Source organism: Crocuta crocuta, unplaced genomic scaffold, assembly GCF_008692635.1.
Source record: "Crocuta crocuta isolate KB4526 unplaced genomic scaffold, BGI_CrCroc_1.0 scaffold342, whole genome shotgun sequence".
In the NCBI taxonomy this organism is placed as follows: domain Eukaryota; kingdom Metazoa; phylum Chordata; class Mammalia; order Carnivora; family Hyaenidae; genus Crocuta; species Crocuta crocuta.
In genome coordinates, this window is record NW_027532158.1 from 482,004 (window position 1) to 506,287 (window position 24,284).

The 24,284-nt window shown below is 33.9% G+C and overlaps 1 protein-coding gene across 1 annotated transcript in view; it reads left to right on the plus strand.

The window, feature by feature from the left end:
- LRRC7 (leucine rich repeat containing 7) overlaps positions 1-24,284 on the plus strand; it is a 561,823-nt gene that overhangs the window by 429,069 nt on the left and 108,470 nt on the right. The window contains exons 14-16 of the mRNA XM_077776423.1: positions 1,139-1,211; positions 18,277-18,406; positions 19,399-19,514. Coding sequence (XP_077632549.1) covers positions 1,139-1,211; positions 18,277-18,406; positions 19,399-19,514 — 319 coding nt within the window. The remainder of the gene's footprint in view (positions 1-1,138; positions 1,212-18,276; positions 18,407-19,398; positions 19,515-24,284) is intronic.

Below are 24,284 nucleotides of genomic sequence, written 5' to 3' on the forward strand. Positions count from 1 at the left end.
AGTAATTAGTTTTTATTTCAGATATATTCTGACTTCATGTCTTTAAGGAATCCTCAGAATACTTGAGGTGGGTGGGAATGATTTACAGCGATACGTCTCGAAGAACATTCATAAAACACTAGCTGAACAAGACACCCTGCACACTCACATGCATTCTGCAATAATTTTCGAGAGTCACATTGCTACATTAATATATTAAAAGCTCCTAGGAAACTTCATTAAAGAAATATGTTTAATGTTATTTAATTTAGCATTTTCCAAGCATGTTTGACCATGGAACTTAGTGTATCCATCAAAACAAATTTTCTGCAAAACAACTAGCCTACAACTTATATGCATATTTCCAATGTAAAACAAAAATTAACCTTGGACTTTGGCTATTTAAGCCATATTGATACTAAAGATTAAATTATGGCTAGGTAAAGGAATCTGTTCTTCAATTACTCTGTGGCTATTACTCATTAGAACCCTGGGAATAGAGTAGGCAGTAAGGGTATGGAAGGCATAAATCTGACAGTGAAATATAAATAGTTGAAACTTCAATTCTTGGCCAGTTCTACTTGGTATATTAAAGTTGCAAGTTTGTGTGCTTTCTGCTGATCCAAGTTCAAGGATTTATGGTAACAAAAAGAGTATGAGGTCATATGTTGTAAATTTCCAAGTCCATAATTAAAGCCACTGCATCACAATACCTCAGTACCCATTTGTTGATCATCAGGCTTAATTGAGATTTGTTTTTAATTTGTATCAGACAAGAATGTTAGTTATTAGTGTGTATGAGTTAATTAAATATTAAATCACAGCTGGCTTAAAATTTTTCATCTGGTCCATTTGCAGCATACTAGATAAGGGAAATATGGTAGTATTGCTGTCAACTTGGGTTTCTATGGAGCTCTACATTTTGTTTATTTGTTTGCATTGATGTACTTGAACTCCAATTGATGTAGGTAAAGTTTTTACAGATGGACAGTCAAAACTAGAGTACATTCAAATTTGTAGGTTTACTTGCAGGTTTATATTAGCAGAGCGCTGCCTATTGGTGACAAATATTCATCACAAGTGATTCTTTTTCTTTCATATTGTTTTTTCTGTCAGAGATCTGTTCTTATGTATTAATAAAACTTCTTCTCTGTTTTAGGTCTTTTGAAAAAACTAACTACTCTAAAAGTAGATGACAATCAACTTACAATGCTACCCAATACAATTGGAAAGTAAGTGCCAAAGTTTCATACCAGTTAGCCCCTCTAAGCCAAAAACAAAAGGATATGTTGGATTTTTAAATTCAAACATATTCTCCTATCTTAATTTACTTTTATATCTAAACATTGCATTGACATTTAACTATATAATACCATTAGAAATAACTATGACTTTCTCATAAGCAAAGAAATCACCCATATCTTTAATTATGTCATTGCCTATAATTTCCCAGATACTATTAGTTTGATGTTTTTGAGTAGCAGCTCTAAATTTACTTGAATTTGTCTTAAAATATCAAATCAATTTGTGTAGAGCTCTGTAGTATATGTTACCATTACACTATAAGAGATTTATGTATTATATTAGTAATTGTTTTATAGTAATAGTACTATATATAATACTGGAAATATTACTTATAATAGTATAATAAAGATATTGCTAATTGATAGTCACAGTTTAATGTATTTTTAGAAGCTAAGGAGATAAACATCTGTTTAATATGCATTTTTGAAAATGGCCTATGTCAATTCTATCATATCAATGCTAGCATTAAATATGAAATACTAATGGGTGATGGGTATTAAGGAGGACATTTGTGTTGAGCACTGGGTGTTATAAGTAAGTGATGATTCACTAAATTCTACTCCTGAAACAATATTACACTATATACTAACTAGATTTTAAATAAAAATTTGCAAGAAAAAATAAAAAATAAATATGAAATACTAAAAACTCAAAAGGAAGTGTGGAGCTTGTTCAATTGAATTTTCATTATTTGTAGTAAATTATATAGAATTTCTCTTAAATTTTTATTACAAATTTTTATGTGATCATTTTTGAATTTTTTAATTAAGATTTTATTTCAACTCCAGTATAGTTAACATATAGAGCTATAGTAGTTTCAGGTGTACAATATAGTGATTCGATAATTCCATACACCTCCCAGTGATCATCATACAAGTGCACTCTTTAATCCCCTTCACCTCTTTCAGCCATCTCCCCATCCCTCTCTTCTCTGGTTAGCATCAGTTTATTCTCTATAGTTAAGAGTCTGGTTCTTGGTTTCTCTCTCTCTCTTTTCTTTTCCTTTGCTTGTTTTTGTTTGTTTGTTTGTTTCCTAAATTCCACACAAGTGAAATCATATTTGTCTTTTTCTGACTTATTTCATCTACGATTATACTCTCTATTAGCTTGCATTAGATGAACCTCATCATTGCCTTTTAAGGATAAAATATATTCCATTCATCTGAGAGCAATTTCTTCCTAATTTTATGTTGTCATTAACATTTGGTTCACAATTCTTAAGAAATACTTATTGTTATCAATGTTTCATTGAAATGCTTTTGTTTATAACCTGTGTGAAGTGAGGAATTGATAGGCTATCTTCATTCTAAAATTATGTGACCCCATTTTATAGGAATCTTGACTCACACGTCAGTATGAAGAATTACAGAATCCATAATTTAACAGATTTGGATACATTTGAGGAGTGGGGGAAGAGTGGCCATATTTTAAAGTGAGATTTGGGGTGGCTGGGTGGCTCAGTCAGTTAAGCATCTGACTTCAGCTCAGGTCAGTTCGAGCCCCACATCAGGCTCTGTGCTGACAACTCAAAGCCTAGATCCTGCTTCAGATTCTGTGTCTCTCCCCAGATTCTTTCTCCCATCCCCCATTTGATCTCTCTCTCTCAAAAAAAAAAAAAAATTAAAAAATTTTTAAAGTGAGATTTAATAAGTGAATTGACATGTGATAAACTGCACATATTTAAAGACTACAATATGATAAGTTTTGACATATTGAAAGCCATGAAACCACTATGATCAATATAGTAAACGTGTTCTTCAATCCCGTAAGTTTCTCATACCCTTTTTTCTCTCTCTCTCCCCCACTCACCCTAAGTTGGCAAGTAACCACTGGTATGGAAAATCTTACTTCCAAAGAGTAGAATAATTTGACTAAATTCAAATTCCAATATTCAGCTTTAGAAATAGTACAAATTTCAGTTATTTTTTAAATCTCACCTATTTTTAATATTATAATATCCGTGAGGTGCAATATATTTCTCTCTGCATTTACTCCCTTTGTCTCCAATATAGAGAGAAATTTACTTTCCTTTGGGGTACACAAAAGTAATCATCTTTATTGGCCTGATCCTTTTAAAAAACTCTTCCAATATAATTATATCCTGAGGCAGTAATTTTCTTCTTTAGGTCAATACTCAGGAGAAACTGAATTTAACTCCATTTACCCCTACCAAGCTCATGGTTGGTATTTTGCCACTCATGTTCACATATCTTATATAAATTCATGTAAACTAATTACCCTAGCTCTATGAAGACAAATTAAAAAGGTTTGATAATAGTTTAGTTTGCATACTAAAAAAGTATGCAACTTTTGGTGTAAATTTGGTGTGAATTTGGATGCTAGGTATTTACATAATTAGTCTTCTTTTAATGATTTTAATTTTTAAAAATGAATCATTCTTTGCCTTTAAAAAGCATGAAAAAAGATTCATCAAATATAAATGGGCCTATTCAATTCAGAAGTTGATTACTGGTTTAGAGGGATAAAGGTTAAGAATTTTATCATAGAAGCTCATTTTTTTAAGTGTCATTATCTTAATTTGATTATTGGTTCCAGGAAAATAAAAGGGAAGTGTTAGAGAAATGGACTAAAAAAAAAAAAAAAAAGATGAACAAACAAACAAAAAGAAGCCAGTAGGAAGTGTGTGGGAAATCTCTATAACTTCTACTCAATTTCGCTGTGAACCTAAGAGAACTCTAAAAAATAGTTTTAACCAAAAGAAGAATGACTGACAAACTAGTTATTTAAACTTGGGTTTTTGCCAGACATTTTGTCAAAAATGAACAAAGTAAGCTCATCACTTCAAGGAGAACAACTGACAGAATTTGCTGCTGACAATAAAATTTGAGCTGTCAAGAAAAAATTGGAATTTTGGAAAATTCCTATCTTCCACTGTGAGGTTGACAGCTTCCCAATACCTATAGCCTTTTCTGATAAGACTAGTATGACATAAATTAATTTAATTTGTTGATGTTGTATTTTGAAATGTGTCAACATCTGGAAAATCTATACAACTCAGTGAAGCAACATTTTCCAAATAACCAATGCCTGAGTAGCAGGATCAGGCATGAGTAAAAGACCCACTCAAAATGCAGAATAGACCAGTTGATTTTAAAGTATTGGTATGAAGAATAAGAAAAGCTGACACAGCTTCAGATTCTACATTGCAGTTACCTCCTAAAAAAACAGCCACTTGTTGAGTTTTGATGTAGTATCAAAGAATAACCCAATTATCCAAAACAACTATTGAAATACCCCTCCCTTCTCCAACTATATAACTGTGTGAAGCTGGATATTTTTATATATAATTCAATCAAAACAATATATCACAACAGATTGAATACATAAGTAGATAGGAGAATCTGGTACCATCTACCAAACCCAGCATTGAAAAGATTTGCAAAAAAAAAAAAGAAAACAATGTTACCTTTTTCACTACCTGTTTTTGTTTAGAAAAATATCATTATGTTGAATAAAAATATGTCATTTACATGAACATTCAACTGGCTGAGCCACCTAGGTGCCCCTCTTTGGTCATATTTAATAGTCCAACTAGTAAAAACTTCTGGAAGAATTTATTTTTCAGCATTTTTCAGAGTTGAAATAGATTCCATGACTTTTATGTGAAATGACTTGTAAAATTGATTATTTTTGTTGTCTAACCTTAAAGTGTATCTAGGAGTTCCAGCCACTCTCAGAATCAAATGTACAATGAAAGCAAATACCTTTTTTCTTTTTACACTCACATAGTGCCAGACACCATGTTTGGTGCTTTACCCAAATTCTTACTTAGTTAAAGTCCCCATAAACACCATTATTATTATCTTCCCATCAACAGTTACAGAGACTGAGGCTGAGAAAAGTCAATAGATTTCAAATCTAAGCTGTTAATTGACTTATGATACCTCTTAATACATATGATAATTTTGTCATATGTTTTGTAATATTTGGTAATTTAATGGGTCTCACTTCTGTAGAGGAAAAGGATTTTCGATAGGAAGAGAAACTACATACTAACCCCTCTCTTTCTTATCTTCACAGTCTTGGTCAAAAGCAGTAAAAACTTGGGGTGCCAGGGTGACTTAGTCGGTGGAGCATCCAACTTTGGCTCAGGTCGTGATCTCATAGTTCATGAGTTTGAGCCCCTTGTTAGGCTCTGTGCTGACAGCTCAGAGCCTGGAGTCCACTTCAAATTCTGTCTCCCTCTCTCTGCCCCTCCTCCATTCACACTCTATCTGTATCTCTCAAAAATAAACATTTTTAAGAATTTTTTAAAAAAGCAATAAAAACTCAAAAATTTGAATGGAATTTTTAAAATGTCATTCCCTCACAGAATATGGTCAAACAGAAATACTTCTGGACCAGAAATCACACAATGTATGTAACTAAGCAAAGCTGGATAGGCCCCTTCTCAATAGGTCTCAGGTTCCTGAGGGATAGTGCAAGGAGCACTGCCTTTGGAATCGGACAACATGGATGTGAATATTGGCTATGCTACTTACTGTGTGAATTTGGACAAGTTTACTTCGTTGGCTTAGTGGCTTAGTTTTCTCATTTACAATTTCTACCTGCATCTAAAATTCTCTAGTTCTTTGATCCAGATGTTTATCCCATGTGATATCAATAGCTTAGATAGTAAATTCCAGTAGTCTATTTATTAGACTACTTATAACAAGAAAAGAAGTGAACTTTTTCTAGGTAAACACTAGAATAAAATAAATAAAAAATAAAACGCTAAAAACATTCTTCCCTCTGTTTTCCTGTTCCATGGACAGATACATAAGAAGCTAAAAATGTACACGACTTTGGGGAGAATGTGGTAGCTGGTGAATAGAATAAATAGGGAGACTTGATTTTATCAAATACTCTAGTTTTGGACTTTTCTATTATGTAATGTTATTCTAGATAAAAAATTAAAGATAACACACACACACAAACACATATACACATATACACTTCACTAGATAAAACTGAAATCCATTTACATAAATATTCAAGTTTTTATATGGTCTAAACTGGTGGTTCTCAACATGCGGTTGTCTGATCAGCAGCATCAGCTTCAACTGGGAACTTGTTAAAAAGGCACATTCCGAGACAAACCCAGGTTTACTGAATGGGAAACTTTGGGTATTGGACCCTCAATCTCTGTGTAAACCGACCTTTAGGGGATTCTAATATGCTAAAGTTTGAGAACAACTATCTCAATTTAGTTTACAGTTATCAGGTAACTATCTTCTCAAACCATAATCTATTGTGCCTGCATCAGAATTACCTGACATGCTGGCTTGAAATGAAGCTGCCTTAGAGAGGAAGTTGACTGTAGTGGTTGACAGCTTGGGCCCTGGAGCCAGACCTCCTGGGTTCAGACCTTGGCTCTTTGATTTACTATTGGGTGACAGAGCCTTAGATCCCTCCTCATAAATAGAAATCATAATAATAATGCCCACCTCATAAGAATGTTGGGAGGATTGGATGTATTAGTAAATGGAAAGTGCTCACATATTTAGTAAAAGTTTTCAAAAGATAGCTTGATAAAGTAAAAAATTACTGGCTTAGGTAATTTGCACTGCTGGGATTTTGATTCAAGAAATATGTCTATTGGTTTTACAACTTGGGTTCTTCTCTCTTCTGCCCACCCCGACCACTACAGCTTCTTCCTCAAAATTAAAAGCTCTAGTACCTACAAACTAGACCAGCATTTTCGAATTATATTTCTCAAAACAGTTATTATTGGGGATTTTAATAGGTATGACACAAAGATAAATTTCATGGACAGATAATATTTGGGAACTATGTATACAAATTAGGGAACAGTGTAAGTTGTGATATTTTTCCATTTGTTATCTCAGTTTCTTATTTATGTTTTGTATCATGATTTAACTTTTCTGTTATTTTGCCATATCTTACCAACTAGAATATAGGCTCCTTAAGGTCTAGGATCATGTCTGAGAATATTTAATCTTCATTTTACCTAAGCAGTATGGTAGAGGTGAATGTTTGCAAGCCTTGGAACTAGACAGATTTCAATCCTGGTTTCTCCACTCATTAACTAATTGACCTTGGACATGTCACTTCACATCTCAGAACTGTAATTTTTTCATCTGAAAGATGGAAATAATAATTCATCTCAGAAGTTGTTGTGAGACTTACTGTTAGATATCCTTCCAGAAATTATAATAGTCTTTAATAGTAATAATCAAAAAGATATTTATTTATTGCTGTTTATGTTAATTTGTGTGAGGATTAGTAAAATAACATAAAATCAAGTTCTTAAAAATGTTTATACTGATTTGCAAATATAATCTATTATCTTAGTCTGCTCAGGTTACCATAATAAAATATCACAGACTACGTGGCTTAAACGATATAAATTTAGGTATCACTGTTCTGGAGGCTGGGAAGTCCAAAATCAAAGTGTTGGCAAGAGAGGTTTTATTCTGAGATCTCTTTCGGCTTACAAGCAGCTACCATCTTTCAGTGTGCTCACAACATTTTCTTTGTGTATGCACAAAAGAAAGAGAGAGATGGAGAGAGGTTGGTTCTCTAACATCTCTTTTTAGAAGGGCACCGATCCCATTATGAGGGCCCCATCCTCAAGGATGTCATCTAACTCTGATTTACTTCCCAAAGGCCCATATTTAATACTATCACATTGGAGGTTAAGGCTTTTAAATATTAATTGGCAGGTGGGACATAAACATTCAGTCCATGACATACATATTTAAACTTATAAGAATATACTCTCAAGAAAAGCAGTGTTTGAGGGGCACCGGGATGGCTCATCAGTTAAGTGTCCTACTTCAGCTCAGGTCATGATCTCGCAGTTCTTGGGTTTGAGCCCCATATTGGGCTTTGTGCTGACAGCTCAGAACCTGGAGCCTGCTTCTGATTCTGTGTCTCCTTCTCTTTCTACCCCTCCCCCCATTTGCACTCTGTCTTTCTCTCACTCTCTCAAAAATAAGTTAAAACATTTAAAAAAAGAAAAGAAAAGCAGTGTTTGAAATTGTTTCTATGCTTTTTAGCAGAGTCGTCAAGAATAAGCTTTTAGGATCATAGTATTTGGTTGAAAAGTCTAAGGAGCTAGAGAGAGAAATTTAAGACACAAAAGAAAACGATTATAATGTATTTCCTGAAATGATAGAGTTACCCTTACAGAAAAAGTAGTTACTAAGAGAAGTACAGATAAATGATCAAATGGAATTTCACTTATGAATGTATAAGATTTCAGTTAAGGTACAAAACCAGCGATGATTTCCATTTAGGAGCCATTGTCCTCTACTGCCTATTTTTTCCTTCACTCCCTGCTCCAATATTTCAGGAGTGTGACCATTTATGGGCTGTGGCCAAATTATAAATGCAGCATGAATGAAATGTTTCTATATTTTAGTTGGTTAAAAAATCTTTCAGTATCCTATCTTGAATTTTTTTAGTTTATTTATTATATTGAGACAAAGAAAGCGTGCATGCAAGCTGAGGAAGGGTAGAGACAGAGAGAGAATTCTAAGCAGGCTCTGTTCTGTCAGAATTGAGCCCAACAGGGGGTCAATTGCATGAACCATGAAGTCATGATCTGAGCCAAAATCAAGAGTTGGATGCTTAACCGACTTAGCCACCCAAGCACCTTGTATAGAATTTTTTTTTAGTGCTTCTGCAAAGAGCAAAGCTGTTTTCTACTAATAGGTTATAGATACATTCACTTAAAAGAGTACTTTTAAATAGAATTTTACATTTGGGTGGTACTTTCTTCCTATAATAAAAAAAAAACAAAACACAGATTTTCTTTTCAATCAGCCTAATTAACTTCCTAAAGAGTCGAAAAGAAGGGAAAGATCAGTGATTACTTTAGAAAAATGGGAAAAATTGGGGCGCCTGGGTGGCTCAGTTGGTTAAGCATCCGGCTTCGGCTCAGGTCATGATCTCATGGTTCATGGTTTCGAGCCCTGCGTCGGGCTCTGTGCTGACAGCCAGCTCAGAGCCTGGAGACTGTTTCCAGTTATGTGTCTCCTTCTCTCTCTGACCCTCCCCTACTCATGCTGTCTCTCTCTCTCAAAAATAAATAAAACATTTTTAAAAATCTTTAAAAAAAATCTTAAAAAAAAAAGAAAAGAAAAATGGGAAAAATTGAGACAAATGAAAAGTATATTGTCTTGACAATGATGGTAACTCTGTTCAAAATCTGTTGACATAGGAGCGCCTGGGTGGCTCAGTCTGTTAAGCTTCTGACTTCAGCTCAGGTCATGATCTCACAGTTCATGAGTTCAAGCCCCATGTTGGTTTTGCACTGACAGCTCAGAGAAAAGAATTAGTTTCAATTTTGTTAATTTCTTGCATCGTTTAGAAGCAGCACAAGTGACTTAACTAATATTAATGAGAAAATTAAAGATAGAGTCTGAAACTTGATTCCTGGCCTAAATTAAATGAAATTTATATTACAATCTCTAAAATTAAGGATAATGGAAAAAGTTACTTAGCATTCACTATGTGCCCATTCTAAGTGTTTTTTACCTATATTTAGTCCCTGTAACACATGGTTAACTACTGTTATCACCCATTTTGCCCAGTGATGAAACTAAGGTAGTGAGTAATTAAGTAACTTGACTAAGATATTGCCACTAGTAATTGTTCAAGTCCAGACTCCAATCCCAGCTCGCTGGCTGCAGTTTGGTCTCTTAATTCCTAGAATATCCTAATGCTTTAAGGCAGTAGCTATTTAAGCAGCTTGCCTTTTCCAAACAAGTTTTATATCTCTCCCTTTAGACATTAGAGATATACCTCATTTTATTGCACTTCACAAATACTGTGTTTTTTTTAAAAATTGAAGGTTTGTGGTAACCTTGCATTGAGCAACACTATCAGTGCCATTTTTCCCACAACATTTACTCATGTCTTGTCTCTGTGTCACATTTCAGTAATTCTCACCATAATTCAAACTTTTTCATTACTATTATATTTGTTATAGTGATCCATGATCAGTAATCTTTGATATTACTATTGTTATTGTGCGGGGGGGTGGGGGCACTGTGAACTGCACTCATGCAAGATGGTGAACTTCATTGGTAAATGTCGTTTGTGTCCTAACTGGTCCACCAACCAGCCATTCCCTCATCATCCTCCCTCTCCTTAGCCTTCTCTATTTGCTGAGACACAACAATATTGAAATTAGACCGATTACTAACCTTACAGCAGCCTCTAAGTGTTGAAGTGAAAGAGTTGCATATCTCACACTTTAAATCAAAAGCTAGAAATGATTTAGCTTAGTGAGGAAGGCATGTCAAAATCCAAGATAGGCCTAAATCTAGGCCTCTACTGCCAAACAGCCAAACTGTGAATGCATAGGAAAAGTTCTTTTAAAAGGGGACCTCTGCTCAGAAAAAAAGATTCCTTTCAATATATTATTGACAATGTACCTGTCACGCAGGAGTTCTGGTGGAGATGTACAATGAGTTTGATGTTGTACACAACCTCCATTCTGCAGTTTATGGGCCCAAGAGTCACTTTCACTTTCAAGTATTATTATTTAAGAAATATAATTTGCAATGGGGCACCTGGGTGGCTCACTTAGTTAAATGTCTGATTCTTGACTTCCACTCAGGTCATGATCTTGAAGTTTGTGGGTTCAAGCCCCACATCAGGCTCTGCACGAGCTTGCTTGGGATTCTTTCTCTTTCTCCCTCCCCCACTCCCCTACTGGCTCTCTCTCTCTTTTTCTCTCTCTCTCTCTCTTAAAATAAATAAATAAACTTAAATAAAGAAATATAATCTGTAAGGCTATAGCTGCCATAGATAGTGATGCTTCAAATGGATCTGGGAAAAGTAAATCGAAAACTTCCTAGAAAGGATTCATTTTTCTAGATGTCATAAAGAACCCTTGCAATTTATGGGAAGAGGTCAAAATATTAAGATTAATAAGAAATTGAAAGAAGTTGACTCCAACCCTCATGGATACTTTGAAGGGTTCAAGACTTCAGTGCCAAGACGTAACTGCAGATGAGGTGGAAACAACAGGAGAACTGGAATTAGAAATGGAGCCTGAAGATGTGACTGAATTGCCACAATCTCATGATAAAACATTAATGGATGAGGAGTTTCTTATGCATGAGAAAAGATGGTGGTTTCTTGAGATAAAATCTATTCTTGGTGAAGATGCTATGAAGATTGTTGAAATAACACAGAACTTAGGATATTACATAAACTTAGTTGGTAAAGCATCAGCAGAGTTTAAGAGGATTGACCCCTGTTTTGAAAGTTCTACTGTATGCAAAATGCTATCAAACAACATTACATGTCACAGGTAGCTATTCATGAAAGGAAGAGTCTATTGATATGGCAGACTTCATTGTTGTCATATTTTAAGAATTTTATGAAAACCTTCAACAACACCATCCTGATTAGTCAGAGCTGCCATCAACATCAAGGCAAGACCCTCCATGAGCAAAAGGATTACAAATCACTGAAAGTTCACATGATGGTTAGCATTTTTTAGCAAAAAACATTTTTAATTATGGTACGTTTATTTTTTAGACATCATGATATTGTACACTTAATAGACTATAGTATAATGTAAACATAACTTTTACATGCACCAATATATAATAGGAAAACCAAAATATTTATTTGACTCACTTTATTATGACCTTCACTTTATTTTGGCAGTCTGGAACCAAACCCACAATATCTCCATGTTATGCCTATATATCTCTTTCTACTAAATCTTTGCAAATACAATTAAATTAAATTAAATTTCTTTCACATCACCTTAAATTTATCTAGCTCCTATGTCTTACTAATCAATTGCAGGTAGTTTTACTTTTTGTCTACTAGAAAGTTTTGTTTATATGAAACAACTCATTTTAAAAACTGAAATACCACAAGATAACTTTTACATATTTCAGAAACATTTTTCATGATTATTTTTTTCAGGATACTCTACATCTTGGCCATTTTAATGGAGTTTCATATCTCTACCAGGGGCTTAGCATACATTTAATCCTCTTTGAAACTCTGTATATTAAGCATTAGCAACCAATTTTATAGATGAGAAAACAGGAAGTAATAGTAGACAAAAGTTACTCAGCTATTAAGTGACCACACTAGAATTAGAACTCATGCCTGTCTGGGGGCGCCTGGGTGGCTTAGTCGCTTAAGCATCCGACTTTCGCTTAGGTCATGATCTCACGGTACGTGGGTTCGAGCCCCGCGTCGGGCTCTGTGCTGACTTTCAGTCAGAGCCTGGAGCTTGTTTCAGTCTGTGACTCCCTCTCTCTCTGACCCTCCCCTGTTCACGCTCTCTCTCTCTCTCTCCTAGAAATAAATAAAACATTAAAAAAAAAAAAAAAGAACTCATGCCCGTCTGAATATTTTCTACCGAATTACATTATTTCTAATGAGTTAAAACTGAACAAATAAAGTGAAGTCCAAACCTATTTATTTTTATGTTTGTTAGCATCTACATTAATAGAAGATTTTTAGTATCTAATGGTTTCTAATGGTCCTGAATGACGTTAAAGTGAAATTATAAATTGTCCACATAATATATTCACAGTCTCTCTTACTGTTTAGCTAGGTAATTGGGGGTTAATGTTACAGTTATATCTTCCAGCCAAAACTAGTTCATGAAAACCAAACTGGAGGAAAGCAGAGTGTTTTTAGAAAATTAAGTCAATACCATTATTGTTTAATTTCAAGCATTACTACCTTAAGTAGCTTACTTCAGTAGTAGCACTGATGTGCAAACTAAGGCAAAGGTCTACAGCGCACAACTCTTGTAATATTTATAGAGATTTTAGCTTTTATGAGTATGTCCTGTGTGTGTGTGTGTGTGTGTGTGTGTGTGTGTGTCTGTTACTCTTGAAATATTTTCAAGAGCTTTATTTATTTAAAGCCTTACAAGGAACGCAGTATGTGGCCCTAGGACTAGGGGCATTTACATCACCTATGAGCTTGTTACAAATGCAAATTCTGGGTTCATCCCAACCACTGAATCTGAATCTGCATTTTAATAAGTTCCCTTGGTGATTCATAGGTACACTGAAGTTTGGGAAGCACTGCTTTAAAGTACTTTACAATTCCTTTGCTGTTTGTTTTTCCTGTTAACTATGTACAATTATAGACTATAGATAACAATTCTGAAAAAAGGGGACTTTGGTCTATCTTTTTTTCCAAAAAGTACAATGAATGTATTTTTTACTAAGAAATAACTGATGTAACATTACATTAGTTTCAGGTGTACAACATGATGAGTCAATATTTGTATATATTGTGAAATGATCACCACAAAGTCTAGCTAATATTCATCATCATACATAATTACAAAAATTTTTTTCTTGTGATAAAAACTTTTATGATCTATTCTCTTAACAGCTTTAAAATATATAATACAGCATTATTAACTGTAGTCACCATACTGTACATTAATGATATCCCCATGAAGTATTTTGGAAATTTGTACCTTTTGACCACATTCACCCATTTTTCCCATCCCTTGCTTCCACATCTGTCAAGCTCCAATCTGCTCTCTAAACCTGTGGGCTCAGTTTTGTTCTGTTTTAGGTTCCACATATAAGTAATATCAGACAGTATTTGTTTTTTTCTAGTGACCTATTTTACTTATTTTAGTCTATCTTTTGAAAGTCAGTGACAATCTGAGTAAATGTGATATAACTGGTTTCAGCGAGGGTCCTGTACTAGAATACCTTAAGCGATTTCTAACGAGATAACCATCAGCAAAGTCAGCTGGAATGCTATGAGTTTAAATCTTTTGAATGTCAGAGATCATTGAAGAGGGTGTGTTTTGCACCACTAGCTTTCTCTTTAACCAAGAGACATAAAATACCTCGACTATAAATTATTAATTCGGTACAGCCCTTAGTGCAGTCAAAATGTTGTCTTTTTAATGCAGGAAGTTCTCACTTTGCACAGTAGTGGAGGACTGTGGAAATGGCCATGGAAGCTGAAACAATGGAACAGTCTTAATAATCAATAAGGAAAAACCATAGTAGAACTGCCTGGAGGTCTTTAAAACTTTTTTCAAAACATTAAATACTGTTACGGTTGGTTATAAGTGTATAGGGAAATGGAAAAGTAGTAAAAGTAATATTTATTCAGTTCACTGTCTTTGTAAACAGTAGGAACGTCAAGAATTAAAGTGGTATTTTTTTGTAAAAATAAGTTATCATGATTACTTTGAACATTACTTGCCTTTTCACCATATAAATTATAGTTCATAGTGAACGTTTTTTCTATGCCTTGGTGAATTGACTTTTTAAGCTTGAATCAGCTTCCAAACCTTTATCCTTTGTGCTTTGAATGTCATGAAACATCTCTGAGAGTTCCTTTAATGTGAAGTTTATTGCCAGAATCATTTCCTCTAGGATATCTTCATCTTTTTCATTACAACCACTTTCCTCATTTATGTCAACAAGCTTACCACTAAGTTTCTCTGGCAGCATATCTACAGTGCCTTGAGTAGTGGCAGGCAATATCCCCACAATCAACTATTTCTTCTTTTTTGAAAAAAAAAGTTTATTTATTTATTTTGAGAGAAAAAGGGAGAGAGAGAGAGAGAGTGAGCAAGAGCATGGGAGGGGCAGAGAGTGAGAGAGAGACTCCCAAGTTGGCTCCACAATGCCAGTGCAGGAGCCAGACATGGCGCTCAAATTCACAAACCCGTGAAGTCATAACCTGAGCCAAAATCAAGAATTGGATGCTTAACAAACTGAGCCACCCAGGTGCCTCTATTTCTTCTACAATTCCAGTTATGTTTGATTCAAGTCCTCCAAGCTTGTTTGCATAGAGTGTTTAAAGTTCCTGCTGTTGTGCACAGGTACTACTTGCTGTTACTTCCTGCCCTGATGCTTAAATATTTTCATTTGTATGTCCTATGTCATATTGCTTCCAAAACTCAGCTAAAGAATTTGCATGATCTCCAGCTGTAGCACTTATGACTTATTCCAAAGTCTATGTAAGATAATAGGCTTTCAAAGTTGAAATAACTCCTTTGTCCATTGGCTGGATTACTGAATTTGTTCTTGGTGATCAAAAGCAAGTTTTCATATTTTCATTTAACTCACCAAGAGAATTAGGGAGACCAAGAGATTTTTCAATTATTTTTCAATAATGCTATAAATATTGAGTTATTGTGGGGCGCCTGGGTGGCTCAGTCAGTTAAACGTCCGACTTCAGCTCAGGTCATGATCTCACGGTTCGTGGGTTCAAGCCCCGCATTGGGCTCTGTGCCGACAGCTAGCTCAGAGCCTGGAGCCTGTCTTCAGATTCTGTGTTTCCCTCTCTCTCTGACCCTTCCCTGCTCATGCTGTCTCTATCTCTCTCTCAGAAATAAATAAAACATTAAAAACATTCTATTAAAAAAAAGAAGAAGAAAAAAATATTGAGTTATTGTACCTATAGTATCTCTCTACTGCTGATTGACGAGAAGACAACACAACTACATGACATACTGTTTGTGTGTGAAATGAATGACACACACAAATCACTGATAGACTTTGAAGTAATGTGACTAGTCACTGACCATGATGCCTATCTGTTATCTACAGTGTGATTTGTGGACCCAAGAGTTAAGAGCGAAGTTTATATGTTATGCATTTTCTCACAGTTAGTATACTGAAGTTTGAGCTGTGCTGGTGGGGGTATAATGTTATTTAATGAAACCTTGATGATTGAAATGTGGTTATATCAGAAATGCACAAAGGGCTGCCTTACTGTGACTCAAGATTAACTTCAAAACATGTTTTCATAAAAGGAAAGAAAAACAAAAAACCTTTATTATATTTTTAACTGTTAAAGTCTTTGACTTCTTCTCAGAACATAGATCTGAAATTTTTATTTTTGAAAGCCTCTGGTACTTTTGTGACCACTTGCTGAGTATGTAACCCGAAATCATCCAGGGATGGTTTATTCAATTCTACCAACTATATTAAGTACATTATATGTGTAAGGCACTGTGCTAGACTTTTTTTAAAGAAATAAACCATTACAGGGTTTCCCACATACATCTATTTCTGCCCCCACCAATACAGACACAGACTCTCTCACACACACACACACACACACACACACACACACACTCACTCACTCACTCACTCACACTGCCATACACACCTGGAACCCAGTGACATAGCCACCCCTGCATGTGGGGCCTCAAAAGATTTAAGAAATGAATTTATCAGGGTTCACTAATACAAAGAGAAAACATTTCCTGAGCATTTATTTTATGACAGGTCTTGTGCTAAAGCCTTTACTTACATAATTTCATAAAATACTCAGAGCAACTGTATGAGGCAGGGATTGCTAGTATTCTCTTTGCAAATATGAAGAAACCAAGGCTCAGAGAAAAAGGAAAATTGTTCACTTAAGGAGCACTTGCTTATGAGATATTCAAAGCTGAATGCTGTGTTTCACTACATCTGGTTCTAAGCAGCTGAAACTGTTAAGGACCATGAATCATGTGTTACCTTGGTTCAGGGTCAGACGTAACCTACCAGATTATTCTTTCCTGATTTGTGGTTAACAGGACTTGATTTACTTAACTGTACACAGGCTTGTGAACTCATTCCACCCTCTCCATAACGCAAATGTTTAATCTTTAATGAGCCTATTCCACTGTTACCCACTGCCCTCTGGACACTGACTTTTCCCCATCAGAGCACTATTCTATGAATTTCTTTCCTGGTATGTTCCTGTGCCTGGCAGGTAAATAAAATCATCTTTGGTGTTGGAGCTGTGATCTTTGTTTTATTTGGTGGCTGAGATAACACATCTAGTAAGTGATAGAGCTTAGGCACAAATCCATTCTGAGTGACTTAAAACCTATATATTTAATTTCTGTGTTTATTCATTAACTAAATGATGGGAGTAAATTGCATTCAAGCCAGCAAGCTATGCATTCAAGCTAATAGCAAGATATGTATAGATATTTATATTATATATATACAAATAAAGGAAGCTGATTCTACAACTTTAAATCCAACTAATTCTAATTCAGCCTTCCCTTTATAACAGCAAGATCCTTGCTCTTGGGAGTTCTTCCTATCACAGTAATAATGATGTTATGAATGGTAATAACAGTGTAATAATATTAACAACAACATCAATGACAACTTAAATACAGATAGTGCTTCCCCAGTGACAGGCCATCTTTCTTTTCCAGCTATCTCAAACCAGATATTGAAATGTCTTATTTGCTGGTGATAACTTGAATGTGCATTTATAGAATTTCTTTCTGTAGATCTGGGCCAAAACTGGCTATATATGGGGTAGTAGGGATTGTGACAGACTGAAGAACAGTGTTCATGTGAAGGCAGTGGCCATTACTCTGATTCTATTGCCTGTCATGGAGGAATACCAGCCCAGTATTGCCAGCTCTTCCCCTTTCAAGAGGCACCAAAACTCTGGATCATTATGTAGAGTTTACCACATTTTAAGATACTATATAAACCAGACTGAACATACCTGCAGGCTGAAATGACCCTCTCCATAGTCTTGGCCACAGATGGACTTAAATGTGCAAATGTATAAAAACAAACAAATAAAACTTTGTGTCATTTTTTAAAATCTTTTTTAAAGTTTATTTTTGAAAGAGATAAATAGCATTAGTGGGGGAGGGACAGACAAAGGAACAGAGAGAGAGAAAAGAGAGAGAGAGAGAGAGAGAGAGAATTCCAAGCAATCTCTGCACTATCAGCACAGAGCCCAATGCAAGGCTCAAACTCATGAAACTGTGAGATCATGCCCTGAACCAAAATCAACTGTACGATGCTTAACTGACTAAGCCACCCAGGTGCCCCATAAATTGAGCCACTTATTGTATGGTATTGATTGAACCATTTGGCTGAACTGGTAAAACAATTTATATGATGGTATTGTAGTCACTAGATGAATAACTTTTTTGTTCAGTGAACTTGGATATGTGGTTTTTAAAAACTCTTTTGCCATTTTACCTTTTAAAATGTCTAACTAATGTATTTAACTTTTCAGTTTATCTTTATTAGAAGAATTTGACTGTAGCTGTAATGAATTGGAGTGTCTACCTTCTACTATTGGCTACCTTCATAGTCTTCGAACGTTAGCAGTCGATGAGAATTTTCTTCCAGAATTACCCAGAGAAGTGAGAAATACATTTGTTTCTCTTAATTAACTTTAAATGAATATTGAAAGATTAAGTCTTAACTAGTGCAGTAGCAATGTAGATTCATGAGTTGAGCTGTCAATGTATATAGGAGTTATCTATATAATATTTGCTAATTATTCTCCTTTAAATAATAAGTGGTAAGTTCTTACATTTGACTCAGAAAATGCATTTGACTTGAACACTACTTGAAAAGAAAAGTAATAAAATATTGTAAGTTAGTCAATGCTAAGGAATACGTTTCAGAGAATTTAAATATTTTGCCTTTAGAATAGTGATAAATAGTATTCTGGGATAATTACATTTCCATTTCTGAAATGAAAGATTTTTAACATATACATGTTTTTTAAAGTATCATGTGGCATAATAATATTATTTTTATTCAAGAATTCATCAAGAGCTTTCATTGGTTTTTATATCTGAGTGGGATTTTATTTGTTAATGTCAAGAAAATAGTGTGGGGTGTATTTTCAATTTAGTATTTTCTATTAAACATTTCCATAATGAAGGAACAATAATCAATATGCCATTATTTTAGAGCCAAAAGTTATGAATAAAAATGACAAGTACTATTGCAACATGAAATAAAACTAACTTTGTCAAGGCAATGTCAACATCTTTTGAGTATGTATAATCTATCAGAAACATAGATGTGTTAGCAATTACTTGGATGGACAAAAAGAATGTGATTTATGAAAATAATGAAGTTAATTAGCATTCTAATAATAAAATTATAAAGAAAATTCTTTCTAATATGCAAAAGAGTGTGAGATATATGTTGCTTTAATAGCTAAAGGAATATAAATAATAGGTGCACATATTTTAAAGAGTGAAATTATAAAAACTAAAACAATAGACATACTAAGGGAGTCTTAAAGTGACAAGAAAATCTGTAAAATAATTATTTTAATATTAAAAGTTAATATAAATGGTTTACAGTATATTTCTTTATTTTCTTTTGTTACCCATAGATTGGAAGCTGTAAGAATGTAACAGTTATGTCTCTACGTTCTAATAAACTGGAATTTCTTCCTGAAGAGATTGGACAGATGCAGAAATTAAGAGTCTTAAATTTGAGTGACAACAGGTAGTTCTGCAACATTTAACAATCACATATTAGCTATTTACTAACAGCAAATTATTGTATCTTGTTAATGACTTTAAAAACATTTTCTGTGTCTTAGGAGGTATATAGAATGTAGATATCCATGTTTTATTGAGAAAAAAGCACAAGATAAATTATTTTTACACTGATATTCTAAATTTTATTATTTGATAAAATTAAGATCATATTTTTATTGTATTGTATTTTAAATAACATAAAACATACACACAAATTTATATACCAAACCCCTTCTATATTCAGAAAGCATAATGTTATGAAAACAGGGAAAAATTATATTAACAAGCTACAAAATTTATGACTTAAAATATGCATGTATATAACTATGTGTGTATATACACATATGTATGTATTTTCATGTATATACTAATGTCTCCAGTAAATTAACTTGGCAATGTGTGTCTTGTCAACACCACCAGAATATTCCTGGAAGAATATTGCCAATTAGCTAATATCAAAAGCCATAAAGTTTGTACATTATGGTAAGGACAGCCAAATGGCTATTTAGCCATGTTCAGACCAAGGCAAGAAAAGAAAAGATAGATCTCTTTCTTGTGACTAAGGTGTTATCATAGTGGAAAGGCAAAAAGGTAAAAGCAAAACTGCAATTCATCTTTGTTTCCACCACAACTGTCCTTCGATAGGAAAGGATAAAAGTAGATATTAACTGAAGATAACTGCTAAGTAGATAAAGTGATTACAGAATAGAATGTATGCAATAAGTTTCAGTCAGACAGGTGACAAAATGAGAAACTGAGAGGTTACAATGAAACAAAGATGACTTTTATGGATCATTTAGAATGTTCAGATCTGTAAGTTTCAAGATGAGTGTACGAGTTCTCATTTGTTTGTTGGTTTGTTTAAGAAAATGATAATAATAATGTGATTTTCAAAAATCACATTTATTTAGTACTTCAGTAATATTCCCATGTAAGAGAATAAAGCATTTTATTAAAAGGTTTGGGATTTCCTTTTTAAAATTAAGATGATAAGGAAGCTTCATAGGTTGGTACAAGAGTAAGTCCAATCAAATCAATCTCATCTCCTGTTTGGACTGGGTTACCCGACAAGAAAATGAGAGAAATACACTGAATGTTCTACATGACTTTCAGCAAAACATTTTTCAAAATCTTCTAATTATATTTGTATGAATAAGATTAGGAAATATGGTAATGGAGATATAATAGGAAGATGGATTCTCAGTAGATTTCATTACAGTCCCCAATGGAACTGAGCTCCACTCTGTTTTAACTTGGAGGGAGGTTTTCATAATGAGCTATAGAAGTCTCTCTTAAGTTCTTGGTCTACTCAACTTTTATTCAGTAATAATCTGAATGATGATATAGAAACTATGCTTATTAAGTGTTTAAAAAGACCCATAATTAGAAGTACTACTAATGAAGTTATTTTTTGACTGTTTTTATTGAAGCATAATTAACATATAGTGTTACATTAATGTCAGGTGTACAATATAATGATTCAATAATTCCATACATTACTCGGTGCTCATCACTATACATGTACTCTTATACTCTGGTTTCTCTTCAGATCGCATAAATCTTTCACCTTTTACTATACATGTACTCTTAATCCCCATTATCTCTTTCACCCATCCCCTCCCCCACCTCCCCTCTGGCAACCACAAGTTTGTTCTCCGTATTTAAAGGTCTTTTTTTGTTTGTTTCTTGTCTTCTTTGTGTTTTTTTTTAATTCCACATATGAGTGAGATCATATGGTATTTGTCTTTGTCTAACTTCGCTTCACTTAAGAGTATACCCTCTAGGTCCATCCTTGTTGGACCTGGCAGATAGCAAGATCTCATTCTTTTTTGTGGCTGAGTAATATATAGATATAGATATAGATATAGATATAGATATAGATATAGATATAGATAGATATATAGATATAGATATCTATACATCACATTTTTATCCATCAATCTATGGATAGACACTTGGGTTGTTTCCATATTTTGGCTATTGTAAATAATGCCACAATAAATGTAGGGATACATATATCGTTTTGAATTAGAGCTTAGATTTTATTTACCTCAAGTAGATTCCCAGTAGTAGAATTACTTGATCATATGACATTCCCATTTTTAATTTTTTAAGAAACCTCCATACTGTTTTCCATAGTGGCTGCACCAGTTCACAGTCCCAACAACAGTGCAGCAAGGTTCCTTTCTCTCCACATTCTCGCCAACACTTGTTATTTCTTGTCTTTTTGATTCTAGCTATTCTGACAGGTATAAGGTACTATCTCATTGTGATTTTGATTTGCATTTCCCTGATGATCAGTGATGTTGAACACCTTTTCACGTGTCTTTTGGCCATTTGTATGTCTTCTTTGGAAAAAAAATGACTATTCAGGTACTCTGCCCACTTTTTAATTGACTTATTTTTTCATTTGGTGTTGAGTTGTGTAAGTTTTTTTAATATAGCTTTGATATTAGCCCCTTATCAGATATATCACTTGGAAATATCATCTCCCATTCAGTAGATTGCTTTTTGGTCTTGTTACTGGTTTTCTTCACTGTATAAAACAGTCTTTTTGTTTTTTTGTGTTTTGTTTTTGTTTTGTTGTGTTTTTTGGTATGATCCCAATAGTTTAGTTTTGCTTTTGTTTCCCTTGCCTGAGGAGATATATTTAGAAAAATATTTCTACAGCCAATGTCAAGGAAGTTATTGCCTGCTTTCTTCTAGGAGTTTTATGGCTTTAGGCCTCACATTTAAGTCTTTGATCCATTTTGTGTACAGTGTAAGAAAGTAGAAAGGCTACTAATGAAGTTATATATTCAACAAATAGAGGATAGTTCAATAACCACCATGGGACAGACATATTGCTAGATGCCTGGACAAAAGATATGAATTAGACATTGAGAATCTCACAATATCCAGGAACTTAAAATATTTTGTCAGGCCAGTTATATAAGCTTAATTTTTCTCCTACTACAATGACTAGAACATAGTATAGAGCCAAATTAATATCTTTTAATTAATGAATTAATCAAGGACTCTTAACCTGGAGCTAAAATCAATATTAAACGAGAGCTGAGGCCAAATTGAACATTACTATCAGAGAAAGAAGTGGATAAAAGATTAAATATGAAATACTTTGAGAAAAGATTAAATATGAAATGTCATCCAAATGTCATGACTATCACAGTTTCACATTTATAATAGAATGCATTTTAAAAGTTTTGGTATTATGGTTTAGGATTATTCCCAGGCACTGTCAGCTGCAAGATTGTTCCTATGGTCAATGTATTACACATTTGTGATAGTAAATAGAGGTTCACTTTTAACATACATTACTGGAGGAGTAAAGAGAAATGAGTATAATTCATCCTTCTCTAACAGTCTCTTTTCTTTACACTCCACATTTATGACTAGATTCATGATGATTTTTCATGCATGTTGTTGTATATGAACCTGGACAGTTTCCCCCTCATGTAATTTTTATGCAGCAGGATTGATAAATAGTCTACTTTTAATTCATCTCCATATGATGTGGAAAAATTCTTCCCATAAGATCTTACTTTATAATTTCTGGCTTCAATGAAATTAAATAACTGAAAACTACAAATGATCTTTATGTACTTTGGTTTCATGTTATAAATACTAGTATAACAAATAATTTCATAAAAAGAGAACTTTAAGTTAGTCTCCATTATTCTTTACATTCTTACTTCTTAGTTATGTTTTATAAATATTTATGAGCTCGGAGAGGTTATTATATTCTTCCTAAAGTTATCTGGCTAATGCACACTGTTGATATTTGTATTGGCTGTCAATATCTTTTCATATTTATTAAATTATTTGAATGGCTTCACTCCTTTCATATAATATAAACTACTCCCACAATCCTTATTAATTATTGCAATATTTTCCATTTCCATTATCAAAATATATGTATTCATGGATTGGCTGAAAGAATTCCAGCACATTAAAGACTTAAGGAAATTTTCATTCGAAGTTCTATGTAAAATGCGTTTTTCTATTCAAAAGTGAACATGCAGAAATTAACAATAAATCCAGTGGCAGCCTTTATTTATATTACCACTTTGCTGAGTAACTATGATGGCAATCACATATATGCCTATGCAATCACAATGTATTCATCATGCACCATTTTAGGGATATCAAATAGTATGTTGAAGTAGGCATTTGGCAATTTGGTCCTCCAAAGTCTGAAGCCAAAACTAAACAGATAATTTCAATTGAATACCAAAGCTGATGCCAAACTTCACATACCTCAAAATGCATTTTTAAAGATTCCCTCCTGGAATATTTACTACACAAAATTCAAAAGGTGACAGAACAAAAGGACACACTCTCAGGTGTCATCAAAGCATTAGGAGCTGTAGATTCCTTTAGCAGTATGACAGACATGACCTCTTCCCATTTTGGAGCCTACAGTTCTGTGGGGATTTCAGTCAGCAAAATGTAATCACAAAATACATATGTAATTACAAACCATGATGCGTTCCATCAAAGAAAGTATAAAGTACTTAGAGACTACAGTGGGGAAAGTTATTTAAATGAGGAGGCAGGAAAAGCCTCTTTGAGAAAATGGCATTTAAGTTGAGCGCTAAAGGACATGTGGGATTTAGTGAAGTGAAGGAGAAGAATATTCCAGACAGAGAGAAGAGTTTGGCTAATGCTCTCAGTGGGCTGATAAAAGGCCAGTCAGTGACGCTAGTGGGACTAAGCCAGGAAAAGAGTAGCAGAA